Source organism: Thermobia domestica, chromosome 13 (assembly GCF_964235325.1).
Source record: "Thermobia domestica chromosome 13, izTheDome1.hap1.1, whole genome shotgun sequence".
Taxonomy (NCBI): Eukaryota; Metazoa; Arthropoda; class Insecta; order Zygentoma; family Lepismatidae; genus Thermobia; species Thermobia domestica.
In genome coordinates this window covers 109,542,418-109,562,891 of record NC_137466.1, presented here as the reverse complement: position 1 = coordinate 109,562,891, position 20,474 = coordinate 109,542,418, and the positions used below count along the sequence as shown (strand labels likewise).

The window sequence follows — 20,474 nt, the reverse complement described above, 5'->3', positions numbered from 1 at the left end:
CAAATCTGAACTCACTTATCATTAGATGTTGATTGGCTACTACCTGAAATGAAGATAAAGAGTGAGAAGAAATATGAGAAACAAGTGTTCCCTATTATAACGCAGGAAAAGACTTTTATGCGGTAGGAGAAAATTGAGGATGAGGAGAACCCGTCTTTAAGCAGCGTATTCCTTCTGTAAAGAAGAAAAAAAAATGTCGCTTGGAAGATGTTTAAATGAGCCTATATTGTAAGTATTACAAATGCAATAACTTTTATCTTAAACGCATTTGTGCCTCCCCACTGATCTAGTGGGTAGCATGTGCGCCTTCGGTGCACGGGGTCTCGAGTTTGATTCCCGGTAGGAAAACATTGAACGATTCGGAGGCTCGGATTCTACCTTAAACTGTAGGCCCATGTCTCATATAGCCTCGCTGCTAAAAAGGTACGCTAAATTCCAATAACCAAACCAAACTTTGATCATATTTCATCACATCCCGTAAAATACGGGATTTCATAGTACAAAATTTCACACTTTTAAATTTTTCACAAAATTGGTACATGATACATAAAAAATGATCACAAATTTGATTTTCTCATTCAAAAATACACAAGAAAAACATATTTCCATGTAAAGGACAGTTTTCGTGTTGTACGGTGTTATTTAATTAATCTGTATTCAAAAACGAAAATTGCCAATAAGAAAGTTTTGTAAAGAAAGGGAAATGCTTGTATACCAATACACGCTTTCCTCTCACACCTATTCTATCTATCAATACAAAACTTTGTACACACATTTTTATCCCCTATAGCATTTTTTTCGAGATACATTTGGATTGTGTGTTTTTATCCGGGGCCACTCCAGATAGGTCCAAAGTTGCTGGGAGGGATTTCTGGAGGGAATTTTCTAGACATTCTCCCAATTTTCCCTCTTCAAGTTCGTTATGGGTCCCAATACATAGCACCTCAGGAAAGCTTGTTTCATGCTGAAGAGAATGAACTATAAACCATGACTTTCCAATGAATAGTGTTGATGCTATAGCTATTTCACTGCGAGTCTACGATTTTCTTTATACTAACAGGGTTAATGGGCCCCAGGGACTTACTCCGTTGTCCATAGTACCTATTTTTTTGTACATGAACATAATCTTTGTTATGCTTATCGAATGGACTAGGTTTGATGTGGATGTCCGGATGACAGGTTCATGTCCATTCCTTGTCAGATTCCATCAACAACTATGGTATTCAAATATGTGTCCCAGTAACAAACAGCTAGTAATCCAATCCCATCACACTATTTGAATCAGGATTTGTAACCTGGTGTTGATATTTCTTTGTGTGTTTTTCAGCCATTGTGAAAATGAAGAAAGGAAATAACTTCTTTAAAACTACAAAACTTGTATTTGAATGTAGAAGCTCTTTGTATTAACCAGTCTATTTTTGATAGTGTGTAGTGGAATTTTTGAATGTAAATCTATCTTTAGTCCTCTGTTGTTTACTTTATTCCTTGAGAATAAGAATAATTTTTGCAAATGCGTCACTTCACGAAATTGAATTTTGTTTCATTTATCATGTCTGGGGATGATTGCTCAAGTCTCTTTTCAGTGTCAGAACACGATGCTAAACACTGTAATTGGAAATTTGCTATTACAAAAATTTGCGATTATGAAAGGTTTGCAAATGTGATACGCCAGCTCTCTGATGAAAAATATTGGTGTTTATGTTTACTCTGTTGATAATTTGTTTCTTGTGGTGATTGAAAAGTTTTTGTGAATGCGTTTCTCTAATATCTATAGGAATTACATATTTTGAAAGTTTTGTGCTCATCTCCCTATTGTTAATTGGTTATTATTATAGTAGAGTTGGAAAGCTTGATTATGAAATTCCAGCTTTTGTCCTGTGAACATTGGTTTAGATTTAACTCTGTCACTTTTGCTGTGATGTGAGTTTCGTAAATCGATCTCTCAATTAGCGAGTTGGTTCTATATAGTATGTTGATATGTGTAGAAGCAGCCCAATGTCTTGATAATCCCGAGATTGCAAGATTTTCGTCCTTAGAATCACCTATCTGAACTTTAATTCTGGCTAATACCAAAGCCGCTGATGGGGAAGGGGGGGGGGGGGGAACAAAGCTCATGTAGGCCCATGTATTTTTATATGTGTATTTTTTTATACGTATTTTTTATGAATATACAATATTTGGCATAATTTGAATTCAGTTTGTTTTAAAATCCTCATATATGCCTTCTTAGACTCTTGTCTGCAACCAAACACATCTGAATGGACTCCCTCATAATTACAGAGAAATCGGCGCCCTACACTCATTTTCATCAACCTATGTACCGGTCAATGTCTAAAACATGCATCGTATTTATCGTGCAATGTACGCCTCTTTTGCGTTGAAGGTTAAAGTTTAGCCTCATTCTTGTGCGTTAGATATTATCATAACATAATGTACACATATGCTAGGATAAAAATGATTGTTTCAGTATCTTCTCACAATAACTAGACTTACATCTACTGCGGAGGAATATTTTGAATTGTGTATCATTAAGTGGTAACTGAGTCAGTACTATATAATTAAGTTTATATATTTTGACATACATTAAATTTTCATTATATTTTCAATATTTTTCTTTTTCTTACGAATATTAGTATGTGGTGATTTTTATTTATTTATTTATTTATTTATTTATTAAATTGCAGAGGCGGCTGAAATAGCAGAAAACGTGAAAGAGGATTGTGTTGAGGAGAAATTGTTGAAAGCTGTTCCATTTCGAAGGAGTGTATATGATCGGTAAGTCTTTCTTGTAAAGAAGAATGCAAACATAGTCATAGAATTGAAATAGCAACGAAGTAAAGCAATCGAAGTAAAGTAACCGATATATTTTCGTAATTATATTACGAAAATATATTTGCAGTTTGCGAGTCTGGTAAATAATTGATACAGTTCTTGTAGAACCTTACTTTGCATAGTGTAAACTGATATATGCTGAGCTGATATATATGTATTAATGGTTTTATCTCGCGCAATCAGGTATTGAATTTAAGCCACAGCAAAGGTTTGCAACACAATCCCAAACTTCGGGACCCAGGCTCGATTTCTGACATCATCACTGTGCTCAGGGGACCCGGATCTTTCCAACGCCACCACCCGCGTTTAACAGGCGAATAAAAGGGATGCGAGCTCAACATTTCGGGATCCTATTTCTGGGGATTCGGGGCCCGGTCCTGATCTCGGACATCACCGCTATGCGTAAGGTACCAAGATCTTTCTAACACCATCACCGGTATCCAACAACTCCATGTTTAATAGGCGAATAGAAGGGATCTGAGACCAAAACTTTAGGACTCCATTTCTGGGACTGCAGGATCCAGGCTTGATTCCTGATATCACCGCTGTCCTCATGAGATCCTGACCTTTCCGACTCCACCACCCGCATCTAACAGCTCCATATCTAAGATCGTTTCTCTGCCGTATGAGAATCGGCTTCATGCTCTTTTTAATCAAATGCGCATTATTATTAATCTTCATTTCTGCTTTCAATTGTGGTTCAGTGTAGCCAATCCTACTACTGCCTAGTTCCGGTATAGTATAGAAACTTGCTAGAAGAGTGCGTACAGATCTTTATAACTATAATTTATTAATTGATCTTTTTTATTATAGGAGCTTTACGTTACATATAGGCAGAGTATTGTTAGAATTAGTGCGTATTTTCTTACTTCCATTATATTATACATTACATTTGATTTTCAAAATTTTGAACAATTAATAGTAGATTATTAAAATGTCATGCATTGCGAAGAAAGTAAGACTTGTTGTAATTTACAGGGTAGCAAAATTCTAATAGACACTATAATCCTAGAATCAGGTTGGAAAGGATTGAGCTGTTTCAGTTCATTATAAGTATTGATAAAAATGCATAATACTCTGACTTACTCAATTGCCATATTTTATTGTTCCTAATTTGGGCGTCACGATTGGCTAAAATAAAATCATTTTCTAAATTTGCTAACAGAATGCTTTTGAAATCTTCATAGTGCACAATCTAGATCTAACTGCATTGTACAATCCGCGGCAAAAAACCTGCAACATGAGGATTTTCATTTTCATTTCACTCAGTTTACCTGTTGTCAGCACCTAATAATTAATGCTGGACAAGGCATTCATCATTGTGAAATGTTTCTTGTGCCTTGTTATCGTTTCATTTATTTTAAAAAGGTGTGGCTTAACCACAGCCAAAGAACAAACAATACAAAACAAAAAACAAACGGAAAACAAAACAAACCCAAGTGGAAACAAAAGAAACAAACAAACAAAAGAAAAAAGAAAATTCCTTGTATATTAAATGCTTCCTGTCAGTACTCGACTCTAGTCCTTCGTCTTTCGTCGTTCTGTTCTTGTCTGTTTTGTCAATGTCTCGTCATTTGGCTTCTTCTTCTTTTCTTCTATTCTGGGCGTTATTTTTTCACCTGTATCTTAAAGGTTTTTCCTGTATGTTTTATATTATTTGTTGTTTCACTTCACTGGTTATTCACCTGCAATGTTAACACTATTTCTCTATTTACACGTCTTTTCACTTATATTGCTCCTTATATTTTTCACCTGTATGATTATTTTAAATTTTCTTTTATGCTCAAACCGAAAAAAAAATTACTTTTATTTACCACTACACAACACGACACTATAATACACAACACTGCACTAAGAATATCATCCACTAAGCACACATATTTCAAACACTGTTATTACACTTATTTTTCCATTCTCTCGTGGTACTAGGCTGGTCCATTGAACGATAATTGGGGCCCAAGATTCACTCGGAGAACTTAGTGTGTATCTTGGTCCGAAGTATCCCACCTTGTCGTCATATATATGTTCTCAGCACCACCACCTCGAGACGTTCCCCTCACCATCACACACACACGCTCCTAGTGCATCCGGAGTTCCTTCCAGTGGCTTACCACGGCGATGCACCAGGCTCTTTCACTCTGTTCCTCGGCCAGTGCGGTGGTTCCTGCACTTCCTGGAGTAATCTCCGGTCCGGAGGATCTGTTCACTCACATACTTCACTTCCACTCTTCCTAATCGTTACTGCTTTAGGTTTTATCTTCTTGATGTTCTATATTTTAGTCTGCGTAAATTTGAATATTCCATTGTAAGTGTTTTAAGGATGTTATAATCTTCTCTACTCTTTACTATGTCTTTTGTATATTTTGTTCTTAAGTATTCTCTTTCCTGTATATTGGTCTCTATTTGATGGCACCACAGGACGTGATGTTCAGGTGTTCCCCTACTTCCACAATCACAATTTGGCGTGTTTCTTTTATTAATCCTATATGAGGATGTAAGTTTATTGTGAAACTACGCCTAACAGCACAGGGAATGAACATAACGTCTAAGTGGAACGAATCACTCCAGGATAAACCTCGGCCTCCTCCCGTGCACACTTATTTTGGAGCAAAAGACTTCGTCATTTCACAATCAACTTATATGCTCATGTTGCAGGTATTTTGCCGCGGATTGTACCACGTTGAGCATGGTGAAAGTAACACATGAGGCAAGATTATAAGAAAGTTAGATTTATCGATAACAATTAAATCACACTTCTCGAATTTTTCAGTAAAAGTACTAGCGGGAATATCATCTAATCTACCATTAAATTTTGTTAATTCCTTTACCTTGCTAAATTTTACCAGTAATTTTGCATGCTTAGATTTATTTAGATTAGGTTTTAAGTTCTTAAACTTTTAGAAGTTACATGAGATCTGTCTGCTTCTACTTCACTCTCAGGCTCCGTGCTGGTAACTACCCTTGATTCCGTTGCCAAATTCCTGCACAGAAACAGTCGGATGACATACAGGTGTAATGACGTCTTGTGATGACTCCGGGACAGCTTCTTTAGTGGGAAGATTCCTGTCAGTCTCCTTATCTTCTTTTGACGTCTTGAAGTCAAAGAATTCTCTCTGCAACTCAAGAATTTGAGCAGAGTTATTGTCAATCCGCTCTTCTAGTTCGTTAAACTTGTGACTTGTGGCAGTGTGATGTTGTGACAGTTGTTCAAGTCTAGCACTGTGAGTTTGCTGTAACTGTACCAATTTACTTCTCATTTCACTATGTGATTGTTCTAATCGCTCGAATTGACGTGACAATTGGTCAAATTTACCACTCTGAGGCTCCAATTTACTTGTCATTTGATTGAATTTATTACTGTGAGACTCCAGTTTACTTTCAGTTAGCTCTTTCATTTGTTTAGTAAAACGCTGAAATTCAGAATTTGGTAGTTCTGAGATCGGTTCATTTCTTCCAATATCTTCTATTCTGTGTCCCGTTCTTTGACTGGTACTAATTAATCGCTGATTTCGTAATAACATGAAAAATATTTTAGGTAATCTTACTATCCTGCAAATGAAAATCAACCTCTGGAGAGGAACCACCATAACCACACAATATCTCAGTTCGTACATATATTCGCATATATTTTATATGCTACTCATAGTTTAGGTAACTTAAAGAAACATACACCAGTCTCGAATTCACAGAACTCTATATTTTAACGATAATAACTTGTTTTACTTCACAATTCAAAATTATACGTCTAACTATAATGGCGTTTTACACAATTATATATTACAAACATCCTTGACAACGAGTATATGTTATGTACGAGTACTATCACTATAGCAACGTACTAACACAATATAAACAATTTATATTGCTCAATCTACAAATATTACTTACATTTTTTTTTATTCTTTCGTCGTCTTTTTAATTTTGTGACTAGAGCTTGTAAGAATATACTTCTACCCTGAATACTATATTAGATATATAACGATATACAACATATAATGTTATAGTTGTAATGTTTATACATCCATTGCAAGTTTATTCAATCAAATTCAGTCTAAAAGTGAAACGGAAAGGAACACTTTCCGAGTTACTACAAGATATAATTCGAAACGCAGTGGTATGATGGTACTCCATTCCCAATAAAAAATTCCACAGATTCTTCCAGTAATGACGTGCCTTTTGAAAGAAGTACTCGCAGTCTCAATGAACTGACTATTTTCAAAGGGAATATGAGTTTCCGATCTTCATGTGAATAATTGAAATTTGTACGGGAAAAGTTTCAATATTTTTAAATAAACCATGTATGTAATGTGACTAAAGATATTATTTCATCATTACTTTCAGTCTTATAACTACGCATTTTTCTTTATTTTTAGAGATGATGATCTTCTGCATCACCATGCGTTGCCCTCAGGTAGGATTTATATATTTTATGATTGTTTCATACTTAGTCACTTCTTTCTGAGAAAGAAAAGATAACGCTTATTTTTTGAGAAATGTTTAAATGCAGAATTTCTCAAGCCTGTGTCAAACTGATAGAAGTTGAATGATGTGAAAGGCGTGTTAAGGCAATCGAAAACTCAGAAAATTTTATATTTTATGGTGGCTTCATATACAGAGGGTTGATTAATTCGTGAGTCAATTTCATTTGTTCACTGTGCAAAAGTGATATGAGGTAAAGCCGTGCAATTTGGTGTAACTTTAGACGAAGGACATACGTTTTGTTTCGCCATAGAAGCATGTCACTTGTACTAAAGATTGAAGAGATATAGGGTCAAAGGTCAAGTTTCGATTTTTTCTTGTGGAATTGCAATGGTAAATTCTGAAAGAGCCTGAAAAAACGTAAATCGAAGTGATAACAAAGAAAAAGCTGTATTGTATGATTCTATGTCGCAAGCCGACCAAATATGCGTCAATTAAGTGTCATGATCAGAGGTCACTGTCAGATCACGGTCACAGGTCATCTTGAGAACCCATTTGACATGATGAGGTACGGACATTGCGTTGTTTTCAGTGTATTCAAATGAGCTCTCAAGACAACCTGTGACCTTGATCTGACAGTGACCTCTGACCGTGACACTTGATTGACGCATATTTGGTGGGCTTGCGACATAGAATCATACAATACAGCTTTTTCTTTGTTATCACTTCGATTTACGTTTTTTCACGCTCTTTCAGAATTTACCATTGCAATTCCATAAGGGAAAGATCGAAACTTGACCTTTGACCCTATATCTCTTCAATCTTTAGTACAAGTGACATGCTTCTATGGCGAAACAAAACGTATGTCCTTCGTCTAAAGTTACACCAAATTGCACGGCTTTACCTCATATCACTTTTGCACAGTGAACAAATGAAATTGACTCACGAATTAATCAACCCTCTGTATATGACTTTATAGAAAGCGCTTAATGCATTTTTTTTTTCCTAAACTAAAATATTAACCAGCAGGGCCCAATTGTTTCTGTTTCGTGTCTTTTAGTCCACTTGGAGACGAGATATTAGATTTGAACTAAGTTAGAAGTTTTGTAAACCCTCCAAAACAAGTGTAAATCATTTCATATTCATTCATTTAAAAAGTTCACTTTTTAAGGGTTAAATTCTCAAAACAGTTATTATTATGATTCATAAGAGAATATAAAAATATACTAGGGATATTTTCGTTATTTTGGTGGATAATTACTTTGGCCGCCTGTTAGTTAATGGAACTTTTGTCAGATCCTCTTCCCTTGTGGTTGAAGAACTGAGTTTTACGTACATACTGTGTTCTTGGTCTTCATATTTTGAAATTTCCAATATTAACTTATAGTCTGTAATGTTTGTTCAGTAACTTTTATATATATATATATATATATATATATATATATATATATATAAGAAACAAGAAGTGTTATTATTATTATTATTATTATTATTATTATTATTATTTGAGGTTCTATTGTTATATATATATATATATATATATATATATATATATATATGTACAATTAAAATCTTGAAATGAATTTGAAATGACTGACTGAGTGTTGTTTAATTCTTACATATTGCCGTAACGATGTTGCCAATCGGTATAGTTCGTTAGCGATTTTTAAATTAGTCATATCGCAAATTTTGCGTACTCAGTATTTAAACGTACAATTTATTGAAGATAATGTCTTGTGGATTATATTTATATTTAATTTAATTTTGTACATCCACATTTTTGCCTGTTGTATTCATATTTCCAAATGTGATGTTCCAGCTTGCATTAGTTTATTTTTTTATGTACTTCACTGTGCGTGTAAACTGGATGTTTACTGTGTGTACGATAATTTGTGAATGTGAATGCGAAAGTGTAGTTTGCGTTCAACTAGTTAGTTGGTGATTGGTCATTTTTAGTTGAGTTGAAAAGCTTAATTGTATGATTCCAGCCTTTGTACAGTGAACCTTAATCAAGATTTAATTCTGGCTCTTTTCTGATATAATAGAATAGAAAATTGATCTTTCGATTTGCAGATTTGACCTGTGGAATATTTTAACCTTTTTGATAGTGTGAACAGTAGGGACTAAAGGTTTTATCTGTTTTAATTCTTGTTGTTACGTTCTTAGTCATTCCTATATAAGTTTTCTATATCGACAAATTAATAAGTTCCTGATGCATTCAAAGTACTTGAGTAGTAAGTTTTGAATTTTGTGAAATTCTTCTCTAAGTTGAACAAAGGTTTTTGAGTAACTTCAAAGCCATATTACTGAGCTACTCGCAACATTCTGTATGGTAGTTCCGCCTATAGTGGAAAAGAATTCACTTTTAGAGGTATCCTTTGCTCTTTCGGTACTTTTGTTACGTTTAAATTGTGTTTATATGTAACTTTTAGTGCCTGTATTTTCCACTTTTCTAAAGTATGTTTGAGATATCCCTTCAAAATGCCTAATTTGAAGATTAGTTCTAAGTTTGCTGTTCTAATTCATTATTTCTAGAAACCAATTTATATGCTCTGAAGAAAAGGTTAATCCATAAGTTAGGTTTGATTTTGTACGAAGGAGCTTAGTTACTGTGGATATACGAGTGTTTGGTTTCCTGGAAATGACTGTGTGGAATGAATTGTCTTTTCAAAAAATAGAGATGTCTAAAAACTTGTAGCCTTTAGTGAACACACCATCAAAAACGTAAAAATGCTCCATAGGACAAACTCGCATATCAGATCAGATTTTGAAACCTATTGCGGCAGAACGAAAGAGCCAGAATTAAATCTTGAGTAAGGCTTTTTGGACAAAAGCTGGAATCATATAATTAAGCTTTCAAACTACAAAAAATCGACCAATCACCAATGAACTAGTTGAACGCAAACTACAGTTTCGCATTCACTTTCGGAAATTATTGCACATTCAGTAAATATTAAGTTCACAGGCACGTTGGAGTACATGAAAGAGTAAACTAATGCAAGTTGGAAGTACGAACATCTGAAAATATGAATACAACAACAGTCAGAAATATGGAACTACGAAATAATGTATAATATAAATATGATTCACAGTCAGTATTTGTAATATAGGTTTAAGTACTGAGTACGCAAAATTTGCGATATCACTAATTTAAAAATCGCTAACTTAAGGTAGTGCACACGTATTACAGGAGTGTAGGTTAATATTGATAGTTTCAAGATATGAAGATCAACAAAACAGTAAATATGTAAAACTCAGTTCTTCAGCCACAGGGGAAAAGGATCTGACGAAAGTTCCAGTAGGTAATAATAAATCGAAATAGTTCTCCAACGAAATAAAGAAAATACGCTTTTCATATTCTTTTACTGTATATAAAAGCGTATTAAGCAAAAATAAAGTCTTTTTCTTTTTAAACTTTTTATCATTATGTTGGTACATTCACATTAAAGTACACACTTTTTTTTCTTTTCTTTTTTCTTTTTCTTCAGGAGAGTTTCCACCTCCTGATAATGAGGGAAATGAAAGTTCTGAAGAAGATCCAAATGGTGTACTAAGTGATGATACAGTAGACACACTGCCAAGTAGTTGGACTCCAGGGTAAGAAATAATCGAAATACAATATGCGGCAAAACAAACAGTACTTGAAATCATATCGTTGACATTTATTTATTTATTTATTTATTTATTGTATAACGTAATGAAACATAAGAAATGTCAAAAGGATATCAACTAATTGTTACTCAACACAAATTGTAAATTTAAGAGGAATTGAGCCTGTACATCACGTGTTCAAAGTGTTGACCATTACGTCTAACATTCTTCATAGCCGTTCTGTAGATCGATGAACATGTTAGTGAACACGGCTTGCTGCAACAATAAAACAAATGGTCGAATCTTCTCTCTCAACTCCAGTACAGTGGTAGGGTATTATCTATTCGGAAAATTGCTTCCTTTAGTATACCCCACATGGAGGCATTTCCACTCATCTGCAGTGAGATGCTAGCCCACACCGTATGAGCGGAAATAGTGCTCTAAAATAAACATCTTCTCATCTGTTGTAAGTAACATTATCTTCGCTCCAAGTGCATACTCCGCTAGTCCACATTCAGTTAAACATACAATGTGGCGCTCATAGTTCATATTACATTCTGCCCGCGCGCCATTTGCATGCGAATTTCAGTACTGTTTATTTGCCGCATACTGTATAGGAATAACTTAGGTAACTCAAGTTTGGACAAAGTGGGTTTTGCTGTAGTGTGTTTTTTATTATTATTAACATTTATGAATTGGCAATAGGGGTGTTAATTGAATTTAAAAAAATAAATGAAAGCAGTAAAAAGTATATATGATTGTATGGATGGAAATATTATATAAGTCGAGTTGGGTATGGATTTGTGATATGACGATATTAACTCCAATTAAGGAATGGAGGCACGAAGGCTTAGTGATGGAGCGCTTACCTCTGGAGCGAGGGGTCGTTGGTTCGATCCCATGCCTTACGAGTTTGTGGTGGGCATCATTATGTCCGTCGGTTTTCTCGTTTCTTTTTGATTTTGACTTGATTTGAGTTTACTATCACTTTGAACAGTACGGCTATATGAGACTTAGACCTACAGCTTGATATGGGATGAGAACCACGTGAGCAGCTCTCCCGCGCCAAAGGCGCGTATATACATATATATGTGTGTGTGTATGTGATTGAGTTAATAGAAATAAACAGTTAATAGTTAGTTAATAGATTGAATTTTTTTTTTTTCATTTTTATTAACCTCAAGTATTATGCAAAAGCAGCTATGTGATATACAAAAGATATCTTGTGACTTAAATATGTAGAATTGATTGATTGAATTGAAGTTTAGCGTGTCTTTTCAGCTCTGAGGCTGTATGAGACTTGAACCTATAGCTTAACTTGGAATCCCAACCAAGTAAGCTCCCACCCGGATTCGGACGTGAGTATTCCGCACTGGAGCCGCGTGTGCTAACCATATAGCCACGAGGAATATATAAAATAGTATGAATCAGAATGTTCATAATTAGTGAAACCATTTTTTGAAACTGATTTTTTTAATGGAAGTAGAGCTTGTCGTTCACCATTGAGTATGAATAATAAATGGAAGTCGTATCTGACCGATTCCATGTCCAATCGTCCAGGTGAAACACATTTGGACCCCATCATAGTCTCAGATTTCATTCATTTTTTATATGTGGGATCTACATGCAAAATTATTAGACCCTTATTTTTATTTATTTTATTTTTTATTATTTTATTATTTTTTTTTTTGTTGAAAAAAAATCTTCGATATAGAGGAGAATGACTCCCCTCCTCTCGGATTGCTCAAATAACTTAAAAACGTGAACGAGTGTACTTAGTAACATAATGGCAATCGTAGGAAGAATTTAAAGCAGTGTGTTTCGGTAGAGGGGCAAAATTTGTCTGTTGGTCCAATAGGAATCGCGCAATTCACTCACAATGTTGCCTACTTTGGTGAAAATTTTGCTAACTTCAAACACTTTTCTTTCTGTCCTCACGAGCCATATCAACCATCTGCTTCTAGCATCAAAATCTACTCGATAAGGTCTCTTGAAAATTAAAACGACTTACGTTTCTGATTATTACCTCCTTTATAGTATGATGAAAAGCTAAAAATTTCGTTCAGACACCATGTTTGGCCGCTATTTTCTCAAAAAGCCTACCATTTAAAAATCTGAACTTTCTACAACTATTGGAGAAGTAACTAAGTATTTAATACCCGTTAACCGTTCATGCGGCTGCAATTAATTACTGAAATCTCGATTTTTGTACTTGGAATGTAAATATTTCCTATGGACATTTGGGTCCTGTACACAATGGCGATTTGAAAAACAGTATGAACATTTTTAGAGTTTAATCCTGACATCAAATCAAGTAGAAAAGTTCGTATAAAAATGAGTCGAATTCTGCTTCGTTTTCGAGTTACAGGGTTTCCAACTCGGGACCCAAAATCAGCTCGCAACAGTGGAAAACAAAATATATATTTCGCGTTAAATCAGAAATTATACGTTAAAATTACGATGAATTTCAGAAGGTTGATTTGTATCAATATGATGATTTTTACGTGGGTAAGGGCGATGCAATTCGGTTGGCGGTGTTGTCAGCTTGGCAGAACTTTATTTTCAAATGACTTCGTGGCTTTTATTTGATATTTGGTATTCGTTAATGATTGTAAACATCACATGAAGCACAATTTTCCCCACGTCACCAGTTTTCGAAAACACATGTATTTCATTAAAAGGTTTTATCTTGTGTGTTATTGATAGTTTGCAACATTGAGAGTGAATTTCACTTCACGTTTACTATCATTAGTAAAACCAAAATGTCGAATTAAAACTACGTCTGTATAAGTTATAATAATAATAATAATTCTTTTTTATTATTGCAGAACCTTTCGTAACTCGACGCATCAAGTTCGATCTTGTTCAAGAAGTTCTGTTGCAACCACGAAACAGTTCATTACGTGATTCGGTGTCCTGAACATCGTTCTAGTGTTCTCTGGAAGCATGAAAATTGTTTTCACTGGTAACGTGACATTGTAGTGCACTAATTACAGTGTTTGAATAACAATGGAGAAGTCCTATTACAGTAAGGACCGTATTAAATGTGTTGGTTATGCTAAAAGGCATAAGAGAATTGTGTACAGAAAGAATTCTCGACAAAAATTTTATCTTGTGGTAAAATGTATGCATTGCGTACAGCGTGTCTGCTCAAACGTACTATTAGGGGAGGATGATTATTTGTGTCCTATACACAAGACGATTTGAAAGGCAGTATAAAAAACTTTGAAAGAGGAATCCTTCGCTGTAGTCATGGTTTCACCGATGACGGTCGTTTTAATGGCGACACATTCATGTTTAGCACGTTAACTCTCTGGTTCAGGGTTTCCAAATCTACATTCAGAAGAATAAATTCTTCATCTTGCTGGTGCATAATTTCATCTTTACACTTTCGTCCGTGGTCATCAATATCACACAAACATTCACATTCTTCACGGTAAATATTCAAAGTACCCTTTATACAAATAATCTTCCTCCCCTAATAGTACGTTTGGGCAGACACTCTGTACACAATCATATATTTTACCGCAAGATCAAATTTTTGTCGCTAATTCTATCTGTACACAATCCTCATGCCTTTTAGCATAATCAATACATTTAATAGGTCCTTACTGTATTAGGACTTCTCCATTGTTATTCACACAAACGCTGCAATTAGTGCACTAGAATATCATGTTACCAGTGAAAATAATTTTCATGCTTCCAGAGAACACTAGGACGATGTTCACGACACCGAATCACGTAATGTACTGTTTCGCGGTTGCAGGAGAACTTCTTGAAGGCGTTACAACTAGCCGAGCAGATATCACTTCGCTTCTTGAACAAGTTCGAACTTGATGCGTAGAGTTACGAAAGGTTCTGCAATAATAATAATAATAATAATAATAATAATAATAATAATAATAATAATAATAATAATAATAATAATAATAATAATAATAATAATAATAAAATAAATTTTCTTCGTATTATTATTACAACTTACACAAACGTAGTTTTTTTCGACATTTTAGTTTTATTAATGATGGTAAACATCAAGTGAAATTTACTCTCAATATTGCAAACTGTGAATAACGCACGTTATAAAATCCTTTAATGAAATACACGTTAAGTTTTCGAAAACTGTGGTGATGTGGGAAAAATTGTGCTTCATGTGATGTTTACAATCATTAACGAATATCAAATAAAAGCAATGTAGTCATAAAGATCTGCCAAGTTGGAACACCGCCAGCCGAATTGCATCGCCCTTACCCACGTAAAAATCATCATATTGATACAAATCAACTTTCTGAATTTTCATCATAATTTAAACGCATAGTTTCTGATTTAACGCGGAAAATATATTTTATTTTCCATTGTTGCGAGCTGATTTTGGGTCCCGAGTTGGAAACCCTGTAACTCGAAAACGAAGCAGAATTCGACTCATGTTTATAGGAACTTTTCTACTTGATTTGATGTCAGGATTCAACTCTTAAAATTTTCATACTGCTGTTCAAATCGCCTTGTGTACAGGACCCAAATATCAATAGGAAATATTTACGTTCCAAGTACAAAAATCGAAAAATCAGTAATTATCCCTTTTAAGCTATGGGTTTTTAGGTGATTTTGTTGACTTTGTCAAGAAGATACAGCATCATCCCTAATTATCGTAGGATTATGGTTCGTACGTCGTTTTGTTCAAAATAGAGTAGGCTTTCAGACAGTACCACTCATATGTCCCTATCATGTACCTGAGGGGATTTTGTTTTGAAGGGGAATCGGGAGTTTTTGACAAAAAAAAACCTTCTTCAAAGTTTGGGGCCCCCTGAACCTCCCCAGGTCTGCGCTCAAACCTGAAAATAATCTTGAAAATACTACGTAGTGTACTAATTATTTATGAAGAATTAGAATTTCCTGTCTTCAATAGTAAGGGCGGGAAAACTTTTTTCCCGTGTTGAGAAAGCATCAAAAAACGCTCAAAATTTCCCTAAAATGCACCATACAAAATTTGAAGATTTCGTGACACGTCCCTAATTATCATAGGATCACGATTCGTACGCGTAATTATCATAGGATCACGAGTCGTACGCCGTTCTCTTCAGAATAGAGTAGGCGTTCAGACAGTACCACTCACATGTCCCTCGGACGTCCCTAAGGAGAGAAAAGTTGAGGAAAATAGGGATTTTTTTGGTGAAAAAATCCCTTTTTCCCCATTTTCAGGTCCTCTGGCGCGGCCCTGGTAAACATACAGAACTGGAAATCACTTGCAAAAATAGTACTTGTGGTACTAATTACTTCTGACAATTACCAATCTCATATCTTCAATACTAAGGGCGGGAAAAATTATTTCCCTCTTCTGCGATTATCCCCAGAATTTGCCAAAGATCATCCTATACAAACTTTAAAAATTCCTTGACACGTCCGTAATTATCGTAGGGCGATGATTCTTACGTCGTTCTCTTCAGAATAGAGTAGGCTTTCAGATAGTACCATTCACATGTCCCTCGGATGTACCTAAGGAGGAAAAGTTGTGGAAAATAGGGATTTTTGTAAAAAAAATCCCTTTTTCCATTTTAAGGCCTTCTGGCACGGCCGGGGTAAACATACAGATATGGAAATCACTTGCAAAAATATTAATTGTGGTACTAATTTCTTGTGACAAATACAAATCTCTTATCTTTAATACTAAGGGCGGGAAAAATATTTTCCCTTAGTATAAATATTTAATACTAAGGGTGGGAAAAGCGCGCAAAGCGCTCCAAATTACAATAGTAACAAAAAGGATAGTATGTAAAAAAAAATCTCTGGCACGTCTCTAATTATTGTAGAATGATGATTCATACGTCGTTTTGTTCAGAATCGAGTAGTCTTTCAGAAAGTACCACTCAGATGTCCCTATCATGTACCCGAACGGAGCAATAATCGCGAAAGTGGGATTTCTGGTCAAGAAATATCCCCCCCCTTTTTTTTTAACCCTTTAGCCCCTCTGACTTCCTTCTTTGTTGACGAAGAGATCCGAAGAAATTCAGATAAAAACTAAAGTGTTCACTGATTGTTTGTGTAAAACTTCAGAAATCTAGGTTTAAAGAGCTCACCAAAAAATGTTGGTTACTCACTAAAAAAAAAAAAAGCAATTTGTAATGTGATGACGTCGTACCCCTATTTTTCGACGCTCGTAAGCGTATAGACCCTTCCAAGGCTTTCTTCAATGCTTCCTCTCCTGAAAAAAAAAAAAAAAAAAAAAAAAACTAAATAGCTTTCATAGTTCTTTTTAATCGAATTTTGAAGACACTATCATTTCGTAGTAAAAACTACAATATATCTTAAAAAGGGTTAATTGCAGCCGCATGAACGGTTAAGGGATATTAAATACTTAGTTACTTCTCCAATAGTTGTAAAAGGTTCAGATTTTTAAATGGTAGGCTTTTTGAGAAAATAGCGGCCAAACATGGTGTCTGAACGAAATTTTCAGCTTTTCATCATACTATAACGTAGGATGTAATAATCAGAAACAGAAGTTCTTTTAATTTTCAAGAGACCTTATCGAGTAGATTTTGATGCCAGAAGCAGATGGTTGATATGGCTCGTGAGGACAGAAAGAAAAGTGTTTGAAGTTAGCAAAATTTTCACCAAAGTAGGCAACATTGCGAGTGAATTTCGCCATTCCTATTGGACCAACAGACAAATTTTGCCCCTCTACCGTAACACACTACTTTATATTCTTCCTACGATTGCGATTATGTTACTAAGTACACTCGTTTCTCTACAATAAAACTTTTAATTTGACATGTTTATAAGTTATTCGAGCAATCCGAGGAGGGCAGCCATTTTGGAAGGCTCTATATCGAAGGGGAAATTTTTTTCAGCAAAAAGAAAGAATACAGGTCTAATAATTTGTATGTAATTTCTCATTTTAAAAAATAAAGTTAATCTGAAACAGTCGTGTGGACCACCCTGGACGATTTGAAATGGAGTCACTAATCTATAAAAGAGTAAACCCACCCAGTCACTCATTGATGTACTAGAAACCATATGCCTAGACCCATGGGGCCTAAAATCATAAAATTGTGTTCACATCTCCATGTACAGCCGTTGACTGTTTCATAAAAGTGGGAAAAGAAAGAAGGAATTTATACGTTTTCTCTCCCTCACCACATCACTGAAATTTAAGCTGAAACTGAAGAAGCTTAAGAAATTTAAAAAAAACATACAAATATTCAGCTTAGAATGTATAGTCTGTTGATAGGACAGTGTTTTGAGAAGTTCTTTTGGAAGGAGTTTATTTTACCATTTTTATTCGTATTATTATTATTATATACTGTTCGTACGTGATTATGTTAAAACACAGCATAGAGACACTAATTTCGGAAATTTTACCTCTGATGAATGAAGAGGAAAATTTACAATTAATCACATATTTGGTGGTTAAAATGATGAGTAGAAAGTATAACTCCGTTGACTGCGTCTTATAAGATTTTCTCTGGAAGGTTTTGTCCATTTTATCTATGACCTTGCTCTCCAAGTTGAGTCATTAAGATCGAATTACTTTATAAACACATTTTGAATTTTAGTGCAAGGGTGCACTATCATTAAATAAATAATCATATATCTGTTTTGAGCCGTTCAGAATAAGGGCATGAAATTCTTTCTTCGTTCTTTTTCTTTATTTCTTCAGAAAATACGTATCCTCCTTTCTCTTGCACAAATCCATTATGGATGATAATGCATAAGGAATAGTGATAGAGGGAGGAGGATAGTGCATAAAATACTGACAACTGTTTTATACGCAGCTACGTACGAACCCTCTTGACCAAGTGAAGTAAAATTTTACCCTGTTGTTCATACACTGTTCGCTAAGAAACTTTGTTGAAAATACAACAGCTAAGGGAGTGAAAATGGGTTCTGGTCAACCGGATATAACATTTACATTGTCAGATATAAAAGTGCATTTAAAAAACTCTATTATTATGAATCTATTATTCATTTGCAGAAGTTTTATATGGATGATGTAGAGAGAATGGCAACGGGCAGGCGTTCTTCATTTGACTTTGCTGAAAGTAATTTTGAATTTTGTATCTCACATCTTGTTTAAAAGAATAAACTAATTCAGTTGCTCAAATTTAAGATATATGATGCAAAGAATTGAAGTCGGGGCAGGGACGCTTCATTAGATCTTCCGGATAGGGTGTTTGAACCTCAGGATATAATGATAGTAAATTGGTATGGGGGTATTTTTTGTTTCATAAGAATACGAATCTGCACCAGTCCCTTTCACAAATTCGAAATGGGAGACAAAAAGTCGACCATAGTGCAACGTACTGTAAATTATTTGATTTTGACTAACGATTTCCATAGTGTTGGCTTAATCTACGTTTTCAGGTGTGACCAAAAGATTTTGGTAAATATCGACTTGGAAAAAAATCATTCAGAAAAATCCATTTCCAGAGACGTGAAAATTGACTATTTCTTTTCAATTTGGCTCGGAAAATCCACAAGGGGTAGTTATTATTGGGGGCGACCCGACGGGAGCTTATGTGGTTAGGATTCCACGTTATCAGTAGGTCGAGTCTCATACAGCCTCATTGCTGTGGAAAGGGCGTTAAACTCAGTCAGCTCAATATTATTGCGGGTTAGTTTTTCCGCTGACAATTTTCTCAAAAACAACTAAGGCGATTTTGTTGATATTTCATTAATAGATGTTTTATTAATAACCTTACAAAATGGCATTATTTATTTGCCCTCAAGAAGTTCATAAGGAGTAGTTTATTCTTGTGAGTGAGTTTTTCTTATAAAAAAAACAAAGACATATGATTGAACCCTTTTTATTACTGGTATTATTATGTACTATATCCTGAAGTAAGGCTCATGCGATTTTGTAGATATCTCATAAGCAAATGTTTCATAAATAACCCTAATATATGATACTCATTTATCATTAGAAAGTTCACAAACGATTGGTGACTTTTGAGGCTGAGTTTTGTTCGAACAAATTTTCCGAAAACGTAATTTTCTTCATATTTCATAAACAAATGTTTCAATAATAACTGTAGCATAACATGACAGTTCAAGAAATTAGACGAAGATAGTTCAGTACGGTGGTTCATATCTTTTATTTATACACACAAAGGCGAAGTCAAACAATGAGCTTTCTAAAATATTTTTTCTTTTTCTATGGATAGTTTATTGGCATTAATGCTTTCATATTCTGAAACAGGACTTTCAGTTCGATTTTAGTGTGTAAAAGTCCTGCCCCTCTGAAAAAGTCTTACCTTCTCCCGAAGAAAAACTTGCTGGATACATTCCTGTACTATTTTTATTTTACACCGGTATCAGTAGAAAACTTGTTAATCCCATGTTAAAAATTGGTAATTAAATGTTATCCGTTGAAAAGCATCGAACCTTTTCCGTATGAGCAAACGTCATATGATAACACCATTACTAAGGCACGGGCCATTTTCAGCCGTAACTAAAGTCCGGAGGTTATGACAAAATAAAACAACGATAATGGAAAAGTGGAATTTAAAAATTGCAGTTTATATTGCAGAAATTAATATATTCATTGTATTTTTATGTCATTAATTTACTAAAAGCTCACATGAAATAGATTAATGTATATAAATCATTGTAAATAGCACTGATTAATACGTATGACT

General features: G+C 34.6%; 1 protein-coding gene across 3 annotated transcripts in view; it reads left to right on the top strand.

Moving 5' to 3' along the window:
* LOC145668420 (uncharacterized) overlaps positions 1-20,474 on the top strand; it is a 181,847-nt gene that overhangs the window by 145,408 nt on the left and 15,965 nt on the right. For all 3 annotated transcript variants that reach the window (XM_081736232.1, XM_081736233.1, XM_081736234.1), the window contains exons 8-10: positions 2,685-2,775; positions 7,206-7,243; positions 10,740-10,848. In XM_081736232.1, coding sequence (XP_081592358.1) covers positions 2,685-2,775; positions 7,206-7,243; positions 10,740-10,848 — 238 coding nt within the window. The remainder of the gene's footprint in view (positions 1-2,684; positions 2,776-7,205; positions 7,244-10,739; positions 10,849-20,474) is intronic.